This window comes from Typopeltis vanoorti, chromosome 3, assembly GCF_054136105.1.
Source record: "Typopeltis vanoorti isolate ZY-2024b chromosome 3, IOZ_Tvanoo_1.0, whole genome shotgun sequence".
NCBI classification, from domain to species: domain Eukaryota; kingdom Metazoa; phylum Arthropoda; class Arachnida; order Uropygi; family Thelyphonidae; genus Typopeltis; species Typopeltis vanoorti.
Window position 1 is genome coordinate 157670744 of NC_143551.1, and position 23207 is coordinate 157693950.

Here is a 23207-nt window from a genome sequence, read left to right on the forward strand (position 1 = left end):
AGCTAATTAATTTACAGTGTGATTGATATAAATCTTATTCAAAGATTTGAAGATACAGATTTGATTAACTTTTATTCGTACTTGTCAAAAGATAAATACCCTCAGTTACGAATTTTTGCAATAAGAATAATTGCTTTGTTTGGGAGTACATTTATATGTGAACACTTTTCTTCACAGCTGAAAATTAATAAGTCTAAGAAAAGAACCCAATTGACCGATGAGCATCTACAATCCGTGATGAAGATATAGTTTCTAGTAATTTTTCTACAAGGCTGCAAAACTTTATCAGAATCGAAACGCCATCAAGTATCAAGCTGCAGTAAGAAATATATATATATATATATATATATATATATATATATATATTCACTCTCATTTTGTCAAAAAAAAAATTCTGGCCTGTCAGCTGCTTTCATATCATGCATTCAGCCCGCATGCAATTTGAGTTTGAGACCACTGTCCTAGAGTACAGTTTCATTAATGTGGTACACAGCTGTAAAAGGGGCTCAAGGCCATTGAATTAGCATACAAAATGAAATGAATGAAACGCTCATAATTGATTTTTCCCAAAATGCATAACTTTATATTTCTTCACATTAAAAGGATGCCTTGATTAATTATTACTCTATTTAATTTTGCATCAGCAAACAACTGCACATTTTCGTTCAGATTACTTCTTATATCATTTATGAACTTTATAAACAGTAGTGGCCCTAGCACAGAACCTTGCGGTGCACCACTAGTTACCCCCCCCCCCCGCGGATCCTGCTCCTCCATATACTACTTTTTGATATCTGTCCAGCAGCCACCCTCCATGTGGTATCCCGTGAAATGGCTTTGTAAAATCGAGCAGTATCATTGTGTAGCCATTTTCTTTACCCAACTGGTGTCACTCTATTGTAAGAAGTTAGTAAATTACTAAGGCATGACCATTCACAAAGCAATGTTGACCATCATAGAGTATCATATTCTTATCCACCCATTCCTGAATTCTCTTTTAGACCAATTTTTCCAATACTTTTACCACCACTCCTGAGACACTAATTGGTCTATAATTTGCTATGGCAGCCTTAAGACCTCCCTTATGCAAAGGAATTATTTTGTTCTCTTTCTAATCCCTTGAAACTCTACCAGAACTTTGCATAAGGGAAGTCTTATGCAAAGTTCTGACATTGAGATCTTGCAATATCCTCTGTTCCCACATCAATCTCTGTCATACATCACAACATTAACCTTACTTGGATGATACCCTTGTAAAGTAGTCACTCAGTTACTCAACTATTTTATACGCTTCTATCACCTCGTCACTATATCAGCACTCATTAAGGTTATTCTTCCATAATCATTCTTACTCTTACTTGCTACATTATGAAAGAACACTCTGGGATTTCCTTTGGCTGGCTCAGCTAGTATCTTCTCATAATTTTGCCTTATGTGGTCACCTTTCTCCTTATATATCCTAAACAACAATTTATCTTTTTGCAGCTCATGTTTAATGATACTATTCATGCATCTAACTCCTACCTGATTTATCCCTCCCCCCTTACCTTAGGTATACAATTTAATACTGCTTCCTTTAGATGTCCCTTAACTATCTCTCATGCATCCTTCCCTTGCTGGGCTTTATGCCATGGCACACCTTCAAGCTTCCTCCTAAGCTTGTATGATCACTATAACAGAATGCAAGAGGAAAAGTTAGAAAACAGACTTTTGATACCAAGACGGCAGGACAGAAGGACCCAGAGGAAGACCAAGGTCTAGATGGATTGTTTGATCAGAAGTGCTTTATAAGACTGAAATGTTAGATATGACAATATTGGAGTGCTGACCAGTATTAGACTAATTTGAAGGAAATCGTTGATAGGAGATTAATAACAGTGTAAACTTAATGATGTAATTTTGTCATAGTAAAATTTCTTCCCTTTGAGGGTACTTATCAGGAAATTGCTGATGAGAAAATTGTGGTGAACCTTCTCATAATGCAGTCATTGGGTGTAGAAACAACCCATTTATGTAAATCCAATTTTCAAAAGGAAATAGAGATTTATACATATGTATATGTGTGTGTAAAACTTGAAATCAGAATTACATTTGAGGTTTTCTATATCATTAACCATGCTACCGGCCAGGACATATATATACGTCCAAGTAAACATGGATGTGAAGTGCATATTAAAATTGTAATACCATTGATATTACATTGATATATATATGATTTTTTTTTATTTTTATTTTTTTATATATATGATGGATACGAATCGTATGAGGATGCGTATTTGATCCATAATGGCTGGTAAGGTGGTTAAGACAGGTTCACAAACTAATTTTATAAATAAAATTTAGCCTAAAGCAATGAAACTACCAAGCCATATATATTGAAAACTTTGTAAAAAATTAGCTCACCTGACATGGAAGGGTAATAACGTACCATCAAGTGAGTTCATGCTTGCAACAAAAGAAGCATAAGACACTATCTGGCATGAATGTGTTAAAGGGAATCAAAAAAGTTCAGAATATTTAGTGGCATTAGAATGATGTAATGGTGGAGACAATAAATGAAACTAACTAAATGGAAAAGAAATTTTTATTTAAAGATCAAAAAGAGGATATAAATTAGAAACCCTCAGAAATGGTATATCAGAACAAACATATTTACAGCTACCACATTTTGAGACAATAAATGAATGCATAATTGGGAAACTTCAGATAAGTAGTGCTAAAGAAGCTGAAAAGAGTTTATAAATGGGAGATTAAAGTGAACATTACTGACTGTGGAACTAAGACCAAAAATCAATCTGCAAGGTTTCTTTTATCTATTTCTCTTTGTCTGACATTTCAGTTAGGTTGAAATTGGAAGAGACATGGAACACATAATAATGGATTAGTTACTTCCACCCAACTCCTCTGCAAATTCTAGTATCAGGTGTCTACCCCATCTCCCCATACTAATACTTGCAGCAAGATTATTAGCCAGCTGGCTTAGTAGTCTCCAAAAATCATTGAGCATTAGGTTTGTTTCAGCATACTACCTAGTGGCCAGTCTGCAGAATAACCATTTAAAATCTGTACCATTGAGAAGAACAAATGCTGGGTTTCTTCATGATGCCCAGCATAATTCTGAAAACATAATTCAAATTGTTTTGGAAGAAATGGAAAAAAGTAAACAGGAACTTTTCTCTGGATTCCAAACAGTGTTTTTGGCCATTTCAACTTTCCAATAAGCAAAATAGTGGACTATACTTGACCATAAAGGTACTGTCATTTCTCTAAGTGTGCTTTGATCCCTGCATATGATGATGCACTCTTAGATAATTTCCTCTAGCTTGATAGTCTAATGCCTGCTGACTAGAAATCCAGTACTACTATTACTAGTGAGCCAACCAACATGAGGATGTCAGGTGAGTATTTGGTCCAATTGTGGGGACCACAACATCAGTTAAATCAACATTTTAGGCCCTCTGAGGTTTAGCCCTAAATACTGCAAAGATGCAATCTACTGGGCTATCATGAGAAGAACATCTCCCTTCAATTCCCTTTCATGATCTTTTAATGTCTGCACTTGATGAATGTGTATTGTATATATGTAAGCTTCTGAGAATGGCATGGTCTTGTGATACAGTTGTGTATTATTAATACAGTTACAATAAATTTAGTTGATTATATATTCATCATCATCGTCATCATGCGTATCAAGGATTTAGGCCTAGCATGGCCTGTTCCGGCCTTAGAAGTCGTCATTGAATCGTTTAAAAAAACGTCCTGGTTTTCTTTTTCCTAATGGCTTGTACTTTAAGGCTTGTTTTGGTAATCTTTCTGTTTTCATTCTTTGAATGTGTTCCATCCATTTATGTTTATTTTTTAATTTTTTCTATTACTGGTTCTTGGTTTAATTCTTTCATAATATCTTCGTTTCTTTTGTGATCAAATAGGGTATACTTCGCAGTTTTTCTCATAAACTTCATTTCTGCTGTTGTTAATCTTTGTTTGTCTTTTTGTTTCATTGTCCAGATTTCGCTTCCATACATTAAGACCGGTAGGGCTAATGTATTGTATACATTTTAGCCTGGTTTGTTTTTGAACTAGGTTTGGTTTAAATATAGAGTTAATTACACCTGTTATTTTTAAATATTTTACTATTTTTACGTTTATATCTTTTATATTTTCATATGTGATCATACATCCTAGGGAGTTAAATGAATTCACCTGTTCTAAGATTTTGTTATCTATTACTATTTCAGTTCTTGCTGGATCTTGTCCTTTAAAGGCCATAGTTTTTGATTTTTCCGTTGATATTATCATATCATAATCTTTGGATATCTCATTTAGATTTAAAATAGCTTTCTGTAAGTTATCTTCAGAATTTGTAATTATTATTTGGTCGTCGGCAAAGAGGAGTGTGTTTAAGTTAACTGTAGGGGAAAGTTTAAATCCTTGATGTAAATTTTTACTCCATTTTATTATTATTTCATTTAAGTAGATATTAAAAAGAGTTGCTGAGAGGGGACATTCCTGTCGGCCCCCTTGGTTTATCTCTCTTGTATATGATAGCTCTTGATTTAATCTTATTTGTATTTGATTATTTTCATATACACTTGCGATAGCTTTTAGGATATTATTTGGTATTTGTCTTTCTTTTAATATGTTAAATATGTTTCTTTTAACTTTGTCAAATGCTTTTTCAAAGTCAATAAATGCAAGATGTGTTTCTAAATTATATTATCTTCTTTTCTCTATTATTAATTTTAGGCAAAAGGCTGGGTCTATACATGATCATCCTTTTCTAAATCCATTCTGTACTTCTAGAATAAAGTTTTCGGAATATTTCATTAGTTTGTTATTTAAGATTCTGTTATATATTTTGTAACAGGAATTTAGTATAGAATAGGAAACACAATTGCTTTTTTCCATTCTACTGGGGGGATACCAGTTGAGTAAATTTTATTTAAAAATAATAAGAGTCTTACTTTGAATCTTGTTCCTGCATATTTATATAGTTCTGAACCTAGTTTATCTTCTCCAGGTGATTTTCCGTTTCTTATTTCTTTCAGGCTGATTTCTAATTCTTCTTCAGTTATTTCCTTTTCATTTTCGTTAATTGTTTGCCAGTTGTCTTTTTTAAAATATTTGTCTGTCCACAGTTCTGTGCAGTAATCTAGAAATTCTTCTAATTTCAATTCTGTGTTTAATTTTATGTTTTCTTTGGTATCTGCAGGGGGTGCTTAAGGGTCAAAGCTGTATAACTGAGAGGAGACCTCCACATAGCCTTTAAAGGAATGCGGAGAACCGACCAGGACTTCTGACCTAATGTCCAATCCTCACCTTCTCGTGGTGCACCCTGTTGGGTATCTACTTGGATACTGAACGGACGAGGATGGGCTGGCAATTTGGGATTTAGCCGACCAAATTGTATTCTTATTAGTTAAACCAAAATATAGAATGATGGTACAACATGACAAAATTTCATGCCGGCTGGGGCATCGCCCGGTTAAACTTTTCGCCAGGGAACCAGGGTGAACAGCGAAAAGTCAGCTACTGGAACAAATCTGAAAATAAACCCCAACTCAACATCACCAGAGTTAAAGATCGGTACTATCAACGTAAGAAGCCTGAATGGCAAAGAAATGGAGCTAGCTGAGGAATTAGATAAGTACCAGATCGACATAACAGGGGTGACTGAAACAAAAAAGACCAAAACTGGTGAGATCTTTCTGAGCAATAAATACAAAATGTTATATTCAGGCAATGACAATCAAGGAAAAGAAGGAGTAGCCATAGTATTCAACACAAAATACGAGGCTAATCTTCTTGAATGGCAGTCAGTCTCAAGTAGAGTAATGTGGGCAAATATGAGAATGGGGAACTGGACAATGAGACTTATTTGTGCCTATGGTCCCACAGAAGGTTATACTAAGGTAGAAGTGGAGGAATTTTTTGAGGCTTTAGAAAAAGCAACTGACACAGTGAAAAATGAAAAGTTGGACCTTGTTGGGGATCTAAATAGCAGAGTAGGAAATGATTGTGAGACATACAAAAATATTTTGGGAAAATTTGAAGAAAAGAGCAAAGCTAATAATAATGGCAAATATCTGTTGGATTTCTGCTCAGGACATGGATTGATTATTACTAACACCATGTTCCAACATAAAAATGTGCACAAATTCACATGGAGAGAAGAGGCTAGGAATAAGAAAAGTCTCATTGACTATGTTATTGTTGATAGTGATGTTTTCTCCCTGGTGCAGGACACCAGAGTGTACAGAGGATTTGAAATTGGAAGTGATCACTATTTAGTCTTGAGCAGGATAAAATTGAATTTCATATTGAAAAGAATAACATGTAAGAAAGTTTTCAAGCGAATAAAAGTTGAGCAGCTCTCAGATGTGAGCTGTAGACTAAAATACACAAAGATTATTGAAGGAAAAATGAAAGAGTTTGAGAACAGGAATCAAACCTTGGAGATTCAGTGGCAAACTCTGAAGAAAACATTGATTGATTGTGCCAGAGAGGCATGTGGTGAGGTTGTTTGTAAGGATAAAAAAATCAGAACTCCCTGGTGGACACAGGAGGTTTAAAGAGGCAGTGAAGGAAAAGAAGAAAGAATACCAAAAGTTCCTGTCAAATAAGTCAGCTTGTGCTCTTAGAGAATATAGAGACAAATGCAAGAATGCTAAACACTGTGTAAAACTAGCTAAACAAAAGTCATGGGAGGACTTTGGCAAGAATATAGAAAATAAATATCAAGAAGGTGGCAAAATATTCTGGAGTTGTTGAAGAAGCTTAAGAATGGAGGAAAAGGTGACATGAAAACGGGAGAAAAAGATATCCTTGAAGTATGGAGTAATTACTTTGAAAAACTGCTAAATGAAACAAGTAGTGATGATAGCACAGTGGTAAAAAACACTGACCAGGCATGCAGTCAGGAATACATATCCATACTTGAAGTAGAAAAAGCCATCAAAGGCTTGAAATGTGGAAAGGCAGCAGGAGTAGATGATATTCGACCAGAAATGCTGAAGTATGGTGGTATAAGAGTCTTACAATGGCTGCACTGCATAGTTCAGAAAGCCTGGACAGAGGAACGAATTCCCAATGATTGGAGTAGAGCTCTCATAGTACCCATATATAAAAAGAGAAATGAAACTGAATGTGAGAATTACAGAGGTATTTCCCTACTCAGTGTTCCTGGTAAGATTTATGATAGTATACTTGAGAAACGGTTGAGAAGAATTGTGGAAGAAAAGTTTGGTGAAGAACAAGCTGGACTCAGGCCAAATAGAGGCTGTCAAGATCAGATCTTCACTTTACGACAAATAGTCGAGAAAGCATGGGAATATAACAAAGATCTGTATTTAAGTTTTGTCGGTCTGGAAAAGGCATATGACAAGGTGCCAAGAGAGAAGCTATTCAATACGCTGCAGTTATATGGTGTCAATGGGACATTATATCAAGCAATACTTAGTCTTTATTTGAGTTGTAAGTCAGCAGTTAGAATTGAAGGAAGTACAGGAAGATGGTTTAATGTTAAATCTGGTGTGAGACAAGGATGTACATTATCCCCTCTGTTATTCATTATCTATACGGATCACATCATGAAGGAAAGTGGTATCAAACCTGATATCAAAATTGGAGATGTTAATGTCAGCTCTTTGCTTTATGCGGATGATGTTATACTTCTAAATAAATCCGCTACAAGTCTGCAAGATTCTCTGACTAAATTGAATAGCTCTTGTAATAGATATGGTATGAAGGTCAGCAATAAAAAGACAAAGACAATGAAAATAGGCAGAATCATTGAAAATATCAACTATGTTGTGAATGGAGAACCTGTGGAACAAGTAAAACATTTCAGCTATTTAGGCATGATTTTTTCTGAAGATGGTAAATTAAATATAGAAATAGACAACAGAATCAGCAAAGCTGGTATGGTGGGAAGTCAATTGAATAAATTCATATGGAATAAGAGAGAAATTAGTCGGACACTAAATTAGCTGTATACAAGACAGTGTTCAAACCAGTTTTAACTTATGGATCTGAGAGCTGGGTGAGAAGTAAAACACTTGACCAAAGACTAGAGACTTCAGATACGAGAGTTCTGAGAAAGATTATAGGCGTGAACAGATGGTATCAATGGCAGTATCATATTAAAAATGAGGATATTAGGAAAGAACTTGACATTGTCAGCATCCAGGAATGCGTTAGCAGAGCTAATCTCAGGTGGTATGGTCACTTAAACAGAATGGGCAAGGAAAGATTAGCAAAACAAGTGTTCTCTGCCAGGTTGGCAGGAAAACAACCGAGAGGAAGACCAAGATATAGGTGGATTGATACGGTTCAAAGTGATTTAGATGATAGAAATATAAGATCTGATAATATTGGAGTGTTGACAAGTAACAGACTGATTTGGAGGAAAATTGTAGATAGGAAATTAATAATGATGTAATTTTTTTCATGTAGTACTATCATATCCAGTACACCCCTTGAGGGTACATGGCAGGAATTTGATGATGATGATGATGGTATCTGCATTTAAGTGTTTCAAAATCTTATATACATTGGGTCTTATTTTATATAAATCATGTTCTAAATTAGAAACAAATTTATTCCATGATTCTCTATGTCTTTTTCTGACTTCTCTTTTAGCTATGGCTATTATTCTTTTATATTCTATTTCATCTTCTAATCTTTAACTGCTTAACCATTTGTGATAGGCTTCTTTTTTCTTTTTGATTATTTCTTTGATTGTATCATCCCAGATCTTCAGTTTTTTTCTTTTATTGAATTTTTTGGTCTTTCCTAAGCTTTCATTTGCTGCTACATTTAGTATTGTTTTTATATTAAGCCATTCTATTTCTTCATTTTGTTTTATTTTATCTAGATATTGGTTAATTCTTTGTTCATATAGCCATTGTACATTTGTGTCATTCAATAGTCTAGTTTTATAAACAAATGTTTCAATTTTTCTTTCTGTTCACTTGTTTAGCCATTTAGGTGGTAATCTTAATTTTATTTTAACAAGGAAGTGGTCACTGCTTATTTTATATCCTCTGTGAACTCTAACATCTAATGAAAATTTTGATGTCTTTTCATTTAATATGAAGTAATCTAATATTGATTTCCATCCTCTTACTGCCCAAGTATATTTATGTATGTCTATGTTTATAGAAGGAATTCATTATTTTTAGGTTATTATAAACTACAAAGTCAATCAATTTTTTACCATTTCGGTTTAGAGTGTGTTCTCCATGTATTCCTATATTATTATTAATTTTCATGTTTCCAATTCTTGCATTTAAGTCTCCTGCTAAAATTATGTAATCATTTTTATTTATTTTATTATATATGTTTTGTAGCTGATTATAAAAATCAATATTATCCTGTTCTCTTCCTTCTTCTGGGGCATATAAACAAATTATTGTTAAATAGCCTCTATCTATTTTTATTCTAGCTTCTATTATTCTTTCATTCCATAATTTATAATGTTTTAACTGTTTTGAAAGGGAGTTATGAATCCAAATCATGACTCCTGCTTGTGCTCTTTGGTCTCTGTCGACTCCACTGTATATCACATTAAAATTTTCAGTTCTCATAGTTCCTTTTAATTTCTTTTTTGTTTCAGTGATTACTGCTATTTTAAAATTTCTTTCATTTAATAACTGGTCTAATTCTATTTCTTTATATGCTATTCCTCTTACATTCCAATTTGCTATGTGTATTATATTTTGTCGTTTCCATTTTCGTTTTACCTTTTCCATTCCAGGGTCGTTTCCCATAGATTCAATCCGATTATCTTTTTCTGTCAGCTTACAAGTAGGAGTATGTTCTCCATGTCAGGGGACTAGCCTGCGATGGAATAGTTCAGTGGTAGGGCTGCTACCTTAAGGCTTCTGAACTAGCCTTCTTCCAAATTTAAACCCATAGGAGGAATAGGGTATATTGAAGGGGAAAGAGAAATATTAACCTATTCAATTATCACATCTCAAATTTATAAAATAAGAGTATCACATACCCTTGAATCAGAAAGTAAAAACATTTACATAAGTACAATAACTTCTGAAAGTTATATGCGAGTGGCTGTCCATCTGGTGCAACTGGCCACTCTAGCACTGACAATAAAAAGCATCAAATGTTTATAGTGTGCAGAATCTTATCATTCTCCCAGAGACAAAGTGGACATAAATACAAAATAAGTCATCGTATATAGGCTAATATGCACACGAATTCTGACTCACTATTATGATTCATATTTTGAATGTAGTTAACAGTCTGCTCCCTGACAAAGTCCACATAATGTTGTATGAAATATACTGAATTTTTAAATAAAATTCTATATAAATTTTTTGCTACATGTGTAAGCTATAAAGTTACTTTATAATGTCAAGTGCACATGTCCCATTAAAAGTATTAAATACAGTAAAAGTCAAGGGTAATAAGAGGTCTGCTATTATGAGCGTTTTTGTACACATGAAAATATGGCAATAATGAACTAAGGACAAACATGGCCAATCCCCACCCCCAAGCCACTTTAGGACTACAATAAGCAGGGAAGAGATCACACACACACTGGACAATGGAATTTTTATATCACATAGAAGCAATATTTGATAAGTTTATCCTATGCAATAAATCATGTTTTACAATGTGATGTGCTTTGTAAAACATGATTTATTGCATAGGATAAACTTATCAAATATTGCTTCTAGGTGATATAAAAATTCCATTGTCCAGCGTGTGTGTGTGTGCGTGTGTGTGATCCCTTCCCTGCTTATTGTAGACCTAAAGTGGCTTTGGGTGTGTGTGTGGGGGGGGGGGGCATGTTTGTCCTCAGTTCATTATTGCCATATTTTCATGTTTACAAAAATGCTCATAATAGCAGACCTCTTATTACCTTTAACTTTTACTGTATTTAATACTTTTAATGGGACATGTGCGCTTGACATTATAAAGTAACTTTATAGCTTACATGTGTAGCAAAAAATTTATATAGAATTTTATTTAAAAATGCAGTATATTTCATACAACATTATGTGGACTTTGTCAGGGAGAAGACTATTAATCTGCTCCCTGACAAACACTAAGAAAGAATGGAAAAAATCAATCCATTTTGGAAGTGTGAAACAAACATGGTAGAGTTTGTTTCACACTTAGTAGAGTTAATACAAGTGAGATTAAAATATTGTCTCAGAGCATTATATGTCATTAGAAGTTCTCTTTAATTTCAATCAAGATCTGTAATTTACAACAAACATTCGTCATATTGATGTGTTTATGCAAGTGCAGAAAGCAAAGCATTCCTATATTAATACTATTTTTCATGTATACAAAAACGCCCATAAAAGCAGACCTCTAAATTAGCTTTGACTTTTACTATATTTCAGTTTTATGAGAAATGTTTCAATCTAACTTTATTAGCTTAAACATCAATAAAAACTGAGTAAAACGTTTGCTAAATATTTTGAAACAATTTAGAGAGAATGATTTTTAGATGTTCATGCTTGAAGTATGTGTTATTTAACAAGAACAAGTATATCTTTCAGAGACCAGGGCTTCCTGAGAACTTTGTTTGGTCAGTACTATGCCAACAGAGAAAAGGATTCATCGCACAAATTATTATTATTTTTTTTAAATATAAGAACATCTTACACACACAAAAATATTATACAAATCTCTCAAAAAAATAAGGAAGCAATGTTACTAAAATAGTGCCCACTGTCTAATTTTTTTGAGATATATATAATGGAATTATTTACTTCATAACAAGTTAAACATTATTAACACCACCTTCTAATTCTTCGATTTTTGTGTGGATCCTTTTCTGGAGTTCTTCAAAATTTGATGCTCTCTTCGTTCTTCCAAAAAAAACTTTACCTATTCATAAATATAAAATTAATTAATGAATACCAAAGGATTATAGATTGAAGATTAAAGAAAAATAACATTATTTTGTTGTACTATTTATAGTGTAAGTTTTGCTTTAAGCTAATACAAATTACAATTTGTATTTTGTATTAGCTTAACCTGGAGTTAGTAAGGTGGGGTGTCATAGATCCCAAAGATTTTAAATGGACTATAACTTTTTAGCAATGCATGGCAGTGAGTCTGCCCCAGTATAGCTTCCCCTCCTGTAACCCGCTACTCAACGCCATAGACGACAGACTGTTGCGTGCAAGCAAGTTTAGTGTGCAGAGGTGTAAAGTGTGCTGGGGTCCACCAGACCCCACCTTAACAAAAGTGTGACTATATTTACTTCCAAAAATTAAGTTGTTTTCAAGTATATTCTACTAAAATATTATCGTTACTGCTGTGTCTATTTATGTCTTCTATATTTTTACATACCAACTATAGGCAAATATGTTTTTGTAAATATTTAGAGGGTATTTTGAGAATAATATCTTTTTTTACCAGATGAGTTATGAGTAAGAAGAACAGAAGTTATGTTAACTATATATATAGATGACGCATTGACAGACGAGGAGCCATTTAGCGGAGATGATGATAGTGAAATTGATTTAGAATTAGTCAGTAGCCATGAGTTCTGATATAGAACAAGACTGTGAGGAAGAATCCACTAATATTGATTAAAAAGATATGGATTTCTATAATACACCACATTTTTTGTTACATTTTCCCACCTCACCAGCGCTGGGTTAAAATTTGTACACTGCATTTCAGAATGGCAAAGCATAACTATTCTGAAGTAAGATGATAATCATTTAAACAAAATGGGAAATGAATATATGAGCAGGCATATGAATCACTCAAAAAGTTGACCAAATTGAGTTAAAAAAAAAAAAACTTGAGTAAAGATGTTAAATTTTAACTTGAAACAATTTTAAATTTTAATTTATAAGTAAGAAACAAAACTTAAGTTCAGGGCATAAAAAATATTTGTCCATGACAAGTGAAAATTTTTAGTTGATGAGTTAAAAAAAATTAGAAGAGGGTTTTTACTAAAATAAAGAGCCAAAAGGTGAATATATGGACACTTGGGCAAGCACTCATGACTTCTAAGTGATCTGTGCTAGGGCAACTCGTGAATGCCGGCGAGTGTATTCCCGTAAGCTCTCTGGTCAATCTTTTTTTTTTTTTTTTTAAATGAAACTTTCATAGTTTCCACATTCAGCTTTGAAATAATGCTAGATTTAATATCCACTTGATTTATATTAATTAGAAGAGGGATGCTAGTCATTACAAATACCAGTTTTGTCAATTATTACTGATTTTGTCTTAATGGAATATGACAATAAGAAAATAGGATATGCAAGTATCATTTTATCTTTAGAGAAAACCCAATCATTTGCTTATTTCTTACCTAGTGATGGAATATTATTATTACCTGAGAGCTCGAGGGAGTCAAGGACTCAATGAGGAAGGCATAGATCACCCACACCAGCTGTCATACTTTCTCTTACTCATTCACACTGGATACACTCACTATTTCAACAAGGCTAACTGTTCCACTCACTCAGTCACTGCTCTGTGAGAAAAAAAATGTAGGTCTCGGGAATTTCTTAAGATATCCCCTTCTCCTCTCCTCCCATACAATAGCAAAAAATTTCATCAGTTGATAACCTATAACACCATTTCAGAAATTTAAAGATATCTATCATATCACCACGCTTTCTTCTTTTTACCAGTGTCTCTAAGTACACATATTCTCAATCTGTCCTCATAATCTACATTTCATAATCCCGATATAATCTTTGCAACTTCTTTCCATTTTTTTTCTTAGCTTCTTTATTCCCTCCGAACCCAGTAGACTAAATCTGCCACGCAGTTGTTCAGTGCAGTTGTATCAAGGCTTTGTAAAGAGGCAAAATGACTTCCATATCCTTACATTATCAGTGATCATTTCAGCATTGCAATTATCCTCTGAATTGTACTCACCTTATGCAATGTGACTCTTGAATGTTAAATTCCTATCCACCAAAAATCCCTAGTGTCATCAGTTTCTCTTAGCATAATACAATATGTGGTTGGAAATCTCATCATGCCAAATTCCATAATTTTACACTTACTAACACTGAATTTACAATAATTATCAATTGTCCATTGTTCTAGCTTATTCAAATCATTCTGTACATTAGTATAGTTCGCCCACCGATTAGAGATCCTTTGACACTTCTGCGCATGTTAGAAAAAGGAGAATCCATTCCAATAATAGGATAATCAGTCCGTATTGTGGGATGAGTTGTTTATTATTACAGGTCAGAAAATTAACTTCTCTTTTATGATTATTGTAGTTAACTATGTTGCTTGTATAACAGTTGGAAAATTTTACCTATAAAGCACGTGATTTTGATTTTGCGTGTTGGCGACCAATTTGTACATCCTTTCAGCATGAATTGACTATTCTTGGCAAGATGCCAAGCAGAGAACTACAAACAGTGGGCGAACTATAGCATAACTGATTTCCCCCACCTATCTCTGCATCATCAACAAACAACTGAACATCTCCTATCAGGATATTTAAGATTTACAGATAAAGCAACTCAGGCTATGAGGCCAGTGTATTATGTCTGTTAAATTGTTGTTTTGCAGGATGAAACACATGGTTCACCTCTGTTTGTTCATGTCAGGACTTTCTCAGATATCTGGGAGTGCACCACTGGTCACCTTAAATTTGATAGATTCACCCCCCTCCCTCTTGCACACACAAACACATAACACATTCTGATATCTGCCTATCAGCCACCCATTTATTCATATATTTCAATCCCATGTTCTCTAGTTTATGCAACAACCTTCCATGTAGTATTCTATCAAATGCCTTAGCAAAGTCCAACAGTATCATAGTTTATCCATTTCCTTTATGCAACTCAGCCATAATATTATTATAAAATATGGGCAAATTGTTAAAACGTCCTCACTTTAATAACTCATGTTGTTCTTTGCAAAGTATAGCATGTCTGTCAACCCATTTTTGAATAACAGTTCTTACCAACTTCCCTAAAATCTTAATTTCTCCAAAGATGTTGATAGGTCAGTAGTTAGACACATCAGTATTTGCACAATCCACGTACAATGGAACTATCATACATTGATTCTATTCATGTGGAATCGTTCCTGAGTTGACTCAAATTATACAAACATGAAATGAGCCAAACTAATCTGGATAAACATTCCTTTTTCTTCTTCTTCTTTCTAGTATTCTTTATCCCACTTAATGCAGGGTCCACTATTTTTTCCTTATTGCAACTTTTCAAGAGACCTCAACCGGCTAGTCACAGAGTCTGGCATTGGGGGGATATGTATCCTTATGTGAGAAGAAGGTGAAAGTCATTGATGCCATCTTTTCACTCCCCTCAAAACTATCATATTTGTGGTTACTAGTCTTTAATCAACTGGTTTATTTCTAATCCAACTCAGATCTGTAAGTTGAAATAAGTTTGAATACTGTCTTGTATATAGATACTTTAGTGTTTTAATTCATTTCTCTCATATTCCATATGAATTTATTCAGCTGACTCCTTACCATACCAGCTTTACATATTCTGTTTTATATTCATATTTAATTTGCCATCATCACTAAAAATTTAACTTAAATAGTGCAAATATTTTACTTGTTCTACATGTCCTCCATTGATAATGCATTTAATGCTTTTCACATACCTGCCATTCTTTATAATTTTATATTTTTATTGCTAACTTTCGTGCTAAATTTGCTATGCAATTTAGTTAAATAATCCTGAATATCTGTACCGGATTATTCAGAAGCAAATGAGCAATTTAAATGGGAATTTAAATTATCCGCATGTTGAATGGATAATAGTAAAGTATTGAGAAAATGAAACTGAATTTATTGAGCTTTTGTGAGACAACTTCCAAAATGTTTTTTCATACTCAGACTTTGCTTTCCATACAACAGTTGACTCATAACAGACATTGCATTTACTCACTCACTGCTACTTCATATCTATTCTATCTCCAGTTAATGACAGTAATTATGCAGTACTCACTTGGGAAGTGAGGGTTTATAAAGATTCCATTCAGAAAAAATTACATGCTAACCTAAAAAAGCAAAAAATTATGACCAACTGAGGAGCATGCTGGGTTCTGCACCATGGTTACTGGCTGTTGAATGGGGAGAATATCGACACTGCATAGGAATCATTTAAAAAATGCTTAAATGATGCAATACTGGAATGTCTCCCTAGAGTTTGAAAAATAAATAGGATAGGAGTGAAATGGATGTGTAATCTTATTAGGCATAAGATTCATAAGAAAAAGATGATGTGGAAGGAATACCATGTGCATAAGGATGATGTCAGTTATGAAAATTATAAACAGCACAACAAAGAGTCACAACTGTTGTATAGAAAGCTAGGTCTAAGTATGAAAAAAAAAAAAAAAAAAATTGCCCTGCAAGCTGAAGACAACCCAAAAGGATTCTATTGTTATACTGCAAATAGAAGAAAGAATAACTCTACTGAAGGCAGATTGTATGCAGGTGAAAGAAGCAAAGATGTCAAACTAATGAGTGCCCACTTTGCAAAAAGCTATCAACCAACATATATCCTTTTGATTTGTCTTTAGCTTGCAGAGGAAGTTTTTTTTTTTCATACTCAGACTTTGCTTTCCATACAACAGTTGTTTACTACTGCATTTACTACTAGAACTATTGCACAAACTGAATATGAATTCAGCAATAGGGACTGATGGGATATCAGCATGGATATTAAAAGAGTGAAACTGAACTGGCTATTCTTTTGACCATGCTGTACAATTTGAGCCTCAGAACAGGAAAGATTCCACAGGAGTGAAAAAAAAAAATTATGGTAATCCCACTGCATCTAAAATGATTCATCTTACTTTTGTGTAGTGTCATGTAGCATGTGTCCTGTTAAAAAGTGAATTGAGTGAAACTACAAGAACATGAGAACTATAATCATAACTCTGAGGAATCTGATCTCACATTAACTATTTAGCTCCCAGTGTTATACATTCTCTATCTTAACATCTGTTGAGATACTACACTCAAAGAATATATAACCACAAGTTTCACACATTTCTTTGCCTGATCACCTGAAATTAAGAAAGTTTCTCTAAAGCAGCAGTGTTACTACTAAGCTACATCGCTCTCCGGCTCCTTATTTCTAGTTCATGATAACTATACAACTCTAACCTCATTCAAAATTCTTTGGCAAGTTGTTTATTTGCAATACAAATGCAAAATGAGTCTATAATGATGAACATTGCTATTGCAATGGAAAACAACCTATAGGTGGACAGCATCATTATCTCCAGTACCAATGGAGTGACGGACCTGTATAATCTATAGAGCAATGCAGAATAGTTACATAAAAATTCCTTAAATCTATGATTTGCAAATATCTGTCATACTGTAAGACACATGCCTCCCATTGTGCAGTAGTAGGATTTTTTTTTTATTGTGTTTTATCCAATTCAAATTTGTTTTGTTTATATAAATAAATAATCAGAACCAAACATCGGTCCTATAATTAAAATCATTACTTTGATTAAAATCCCCCCCCCCCCTTTGTCATGCATAGTGGGGGAGAGAATTTCATGTGTGTATGTGTGTGTGTGTATTATGTGGTGGCATGTAAATATATATATATATATATATATGCCACCACATAATAGACCACAGCACATATGTACTTTAGTGTATATGCTGTTCATTTTTTTTTAATGCTTTATTTATGAACACATCAAACACATCAAAAACAAACTGTTGGAATGTAAGATAAAGTTATTTATGGAGTAAAGTTATTATTAATAATAATAACTTAACTTTTCACAAGTCATTAATACATGTAGGTTATTCAGTACAGAAGTTTTCTTATAAGATATACTGACCACTCAATCCCCATAGATATAGCTCCCCACTGATGAGACTTCAATAAAGGTTAAAACTAGTCTGAACAGCGATTCTTCCCATAATGCATAACAATATATATATATATATATATATATATAAGTAGCCTAGTGGTGAAGATATTTTACATGCAAATGCTTCTTGATAAGTATAATATGCTTATACTTAATATATACGTATTAAAAATATGCATATACGTATAATATATAAGTATATACATAATATACTTTCTGACCAAGCAAAAATTTCCTATAACTTTCTCTCAAAATATTTTGTTAATATGATACACCATTTTGCTATATGTATATCAAATATATGACTTCTGCATTGATTTACTCCTCAGTAATGACACAGTCCTAAGATGCACTCATGAGAGCTCAATAAAGGCTGAAACCAGTCTGAACCTTCCCATAATGCATGCATGGCAATATAGATATCTAAAAGGTGTCTGTGCATTATGGAATGCTGGGATAATCTGAGATATGGAGTCAAATGTCTCTCTATACAAGCAGCCTGGTTAGTATGATACTTCACATTTAAACTTCTTTGTTCATCCTAGTGAGATTGCTTTAACATATGTGACAGATACTAATGTAGGAACAGAGGTGGATGAATTGGAGGTTCTTAGGATATTGCAAAATCTCAATGTAAATACAGCTGTGGGATTAGATGGGATATCAGCTCAGGTTTTGCGAGAATGTGCAAGGGAACTAGCAATACCTCTGACTAGCCTCTTTATCTCTCTAAGACTGTAGTAGCAAATTATAGACCAAATAGTATCTAGTACCTTTATCACTACTTTATGTAGTGATAAAGGTATTGGAAAAATTGGTCAAAAAGAGAATTCAAGAATGGGTGGATAAAAATATGATACTGTATGAGGGGCAACATGGTAGCCTTAGTAATTTAATATCTTTTTATAACAGAGTAACAGCAGAGTTGGATAATGGATACTGGATAAGAGAGTGGCTGCTGGACAGATATCAAAAAGTGGTATAGAGAGGCAGAATCAAAGCAAAAACAGGTGACTAGCAGTGTGCCACAAGGTTCAGTGCTAGGATCACTGCAGTTTAATTTGTACATAAATGATATGGGAAATAACTTGAAAGGAAATATTCAGTTGTTTGTTGATGATGCAAAATTAGGTAGAGTAATAGTTAATCAAGGCAACTTGGAAAGCTTGCAGGATGATTTAAATAGGTTGTCAGTATGGGCAAAAGATAACAGATATCAGTTCAATGTGGAGAAATGTGAAGTTATGCATTTCAGGATAAAGAGATTGCAAGCTGTGTATCACATTGATTGCACTGTACTCTATGAAATTGAAGAAGCTGGAGATTTAGGAATGATGATAGACAGAGAGTTAAAGTTTAGAGGACATAATGCTAAGGTTGCTCATAAGATTACTAGGCTATTGAAGCACACATTAACAAGTAGAGATAAGTTGTTATTCTTCTTTATAAGGCACATTGATGGCACGGTACAGATACATCTGCATCTTTACTGTCAAGTAATCCAGATGTTTCTACTGGATTTCTTGTGGGATGAGGAAGTGGCAGAGAAGATTAAGAGGCAAGTGACCGAGATGGTGAGTGGTCTGTAGAATGTTCCCTACGAAGATAGATTGAGGGTGTATGGATTGAAGAAGTAGGTTGACAAGAGAAAAAGAGGGGATATGATAGAAACATTTAAGTTGCTTTAAGGGTTTTATAGGACTGATGCAGGGAAAATGTTTCAGCACTTGGCAGGAGGGCCAGAATAATGAGTTATCCCTGGAAATTAATAAAAGTGTGATTAGTAGGAGTGTGAGGACTAGATTTTTTTTGTTTGGAGAGTTGTGAATGAGTGGAATAGATTACCAGAGTCAGTTGTGAGTGCATTGTCTTAAGGTTCAAGGAGAGGTATGATAGTTTGGGTCTCCCACAATGAGCCTTCGGATTCCATGGAGGTGCCCATACAATAATAATAATAATATTGGTAAAAGATAAAAAGAGGAATTTCTTATCAAGAATACTTTACTTTTGGGTTTGATTATCAATGTCAAGAAAAATAAGGCAACAAAAACAAGTAATAAAGATGATTCTTCTTTCTTAAAGGATGTTCTATAAGAGCAAGTCTTCAATTACCTTTAATAAAACGTAACAGTTTCTAGAGTATTTGAAACTTACGGAATGTTTGGAAAGACAGCAGAATAATACTAAGTACAAAACTGAATGTATACAATAGTCTGATTCTTTTCATTTTGCATTGCAGAGTTGAAACTTGCAAATGCATGAATGATAAAAGCCAGCCTGGTTAGCACATCTGCTTGTCCAGTCAAAAGGCTGTGGGTCTGAATCCTGCCGTGCGCATGGATGCCTGTGAAAACACTAGTGGTGGTGGGGCAGTAGATGGCGTTGGTGTAGCCGGGGTTCATTGTAGTTGGCGGAGAGAGAGGTAGAGTAGGTGTCCTCCCTCAATGAGTCTTCAGACTCCCTGGAGATGTTATATAATAATAATAATATAAGACTTGAAGCCTTCAATCTGCACTTAAAAGAGTATTTTGGTAGTGACAATATCCATGTGAATAATGATGAAATACATTAAAGGAGCTGTCAGCCACCTCCTTTACACTATTCAGAATGCAAGAATATTTCTTGGTCAATATGATTATTCAGAGTGATCAGAAAGGGTCAGAAAAACAGCTTGGCCACAAATGAAATGGGCTGACAACATCGCACAAGGCCTTAATAGAAATGGCTTACAGTGGCATGAAGCAGCAGCAGACACATTTAGTATACAAAGTTGTTTATAGTTGTTTATATTATTATACTTTTCTTCTTTGTCCTCACCATTATTCCACTTCACTTGTCATTGGCTTTCCTAGTCTGTAATTGCCAGGATATTCTGTCCTGGGTTGTGTTGATGTCTCTAACTGGAGGTTATTTTTTAAAGGGAAATTCATGTTAAATGGGGTCTACCGCATCCCCTCAGTTCCATACACACTTCCATTACCTCCACGCCATGTGATCTAAAGTGCATCTAAGCTGGTGCTTGGTTATTTTGTTAGAAATAGATTTTACATTGAAGCTCCTACAAAATGAGTTTATTATGCATTTTATCCAGCATGCTAACACCTCTGGCCCATGTCAACATCTTCATCTGAGTGATGTGAAGCTTCCGAGGTTTCATTTAGCAGGTGATGGTAATACTCCTTCCATCTGTCTTTTGTCCTCATATTTGACTTTCTTTGATGTCTTTTGAACTATGATGTCATTGTGTTGTGATCTTGAAGATATCCTTATTGTTTTTGGCCATTTTAAGTCATGCATAAAAATCATATGCACTACCAGCTTTTGTTGTACTACAGTTTTCTCTTCTTTCCTGCATGATATGAAATATGGTCTTCTTCAGTTTTAGTTTGCCACCATTGTTTGAAGAGGATCATCTTATTACGAAAAAATTCATAATCAGGTTACCTTGCTGCCATTTATAGGTCAATTCAATATGTCTACATAGTGTTTAGTGCAGTGTTGAAAGTCAACCAACATTTTATTTCATCCCTCCTGCTGGTCAAGTTTATGCCATCTGATTTTAAACGTCACTGAACCAGAGCCATTACTGGGTTCAGCATCAGAAGCTCTGCTACCTACAGTCTTTGAAGGTCTTGAGGGACAGGTGGTCTGCCATAATATAATCAATCTGAGTGCTTAGATGCTACTTTCATATGTAATAAGGTGTCCTGTAGGTTTTGTGAAGATGGTATTAATAAATGCTAAATCATATACTGACACAAAGTGTAGTATATCTTCACCCAATGGGTTTATAGATCCATACCTTGGTTACCATGAATTTGGTAGGTTCAGTTGACCTTCCTATATGGCTGTTGAAATCACTACTCGTATATTTAATTTCATTTACTGGTATAGACTTCATATAATCATCAAAATCGTTCCGGAACAGCTGCTTTTCTACTGCAGCCAGTTTGTAGGACATAAGTAGAGATAATTCTCATGTATTATCCATCGAATGCCCATTGAGTGCTAATTTAACAGTGATTATGCAATCACTTATTCGAGTAATATGCCCCTGAAGTTCACCGTTAATCACTGCACCAACTCTGTTAAGATTTGCTACCTTGCTGTGGTAGATGAATTTGCATACATTTCCAATATTCCATGATTTCGATCCATTCCATTTTGTCTCTTGAAATCATGTCTTTGATTTAAAACTTTACCTAATTTAGCAATGTAATAAAGCGATGAAATGTTCTAGCAATGTGTCTGGTTATTGTGTCCACATTCGAAGTTGCTATTTGAAATTTTATTATCTGTTGATGGGCCTGAATGACTGATCTGTCACTTGATGGAGTGGGGTGGGAGACACCCTAGCATTTTTATTTACCCATTTTGTTATACGTTTCATGACTTGGAGTTTTAGTTATATTTAATGGCTTTAGTGTAACAGCTGGTTGCTGCCTGACATCTGCTGACTGGGGCTTAAGAATGCTGCCTTTGACCTGAATGACTGATCTGTCACTTGATGGAGTGGGGTGGGAGACACCCTAGCATTTTTATTTACCCATTTTGTTATATGTTTCATGACTTGGAGTTTTAGTTATATTTAATGGCTTTAGTATAACAGCTGGTTGCTGCCTGACATCTGCTGACTGGGGCTTAAGAATGCTGCCTTTGACTTGTGGGTTCATCTGCTGTATGCATCATCCTGCCCAATGAATTGCTACTATTGTGAATGCAGATACTATCTGATAATAATTAGTTTCAGGCCAATTATTAGAAAAGGTTAGCTAAATATCATTTCATTATTTTAAAAAAACATCTCGTCATATGCTTGCATATGATGAAATGTTATTTTAATAGAAAGTCAAAGGTTAACAGCAGAATGTTGCTGGGAAATAAAATTTCAATTAATAATGAGTGCTCAGTTTCAGATAAGAAAATGTGAAATGATCAAAGCATCCTTAACGTTATAAATTATAAATATTTATATTATATAAATATTAAATATTAATATTATAAATATTAAATATTTATATTTATATAAATTATAAATAATTATAAATGGTTTGAAAGATGTCAAACTATCTTATTCTAATTAAAGTATTCAATTATGAAAGTCAATATTTTCTTCTTCACTAGAATGATAAGCACCATACCTTTTTTATGTTTTTTTGACTTTTCTGATTGTGCTAAATCATCCAAAATTTGGGATACAGTTTTATGTTGCTGAGGATCAAGACGGATCCTTTTATGTTTTGTTTTCTTGGAAAATTCTTTATTATGAAGATTTATTCCTGTTAAATCAATAAAACAAAACAAAAAAAAATACATTATATATATATATATATATAAAGTACAAATATCATGAA

At 33.9% G+C, this 23207-nt stretch overlaps 1 protein-coding gene across 1 annotated transcript in view; it reads right to left on the minus strand.

The window, feature by feature from the left end:
* LOC150108697 (uncharacterized) overlaps nt 1-23207 on the minus strand; it is a 50705-nt gene that overhangs the window by 15498 nt on the left and 12000 nt on the right. Inside the window, exons 2-3 of the mRNA XM_090416166.1 lie at nt 22995-23132; nt 11779-11865 (exon numbers count right to left, since the gene is read on the minus strand). Of these exons, the coding sequence (XP_090272292.1) occupies nt 11779-11865; nt 22995-23132 (225 nt within the window). The remainder of the gene's footprint in view (nt 1-11778; nt 11866-22994; nt 23133-23207) is intronic.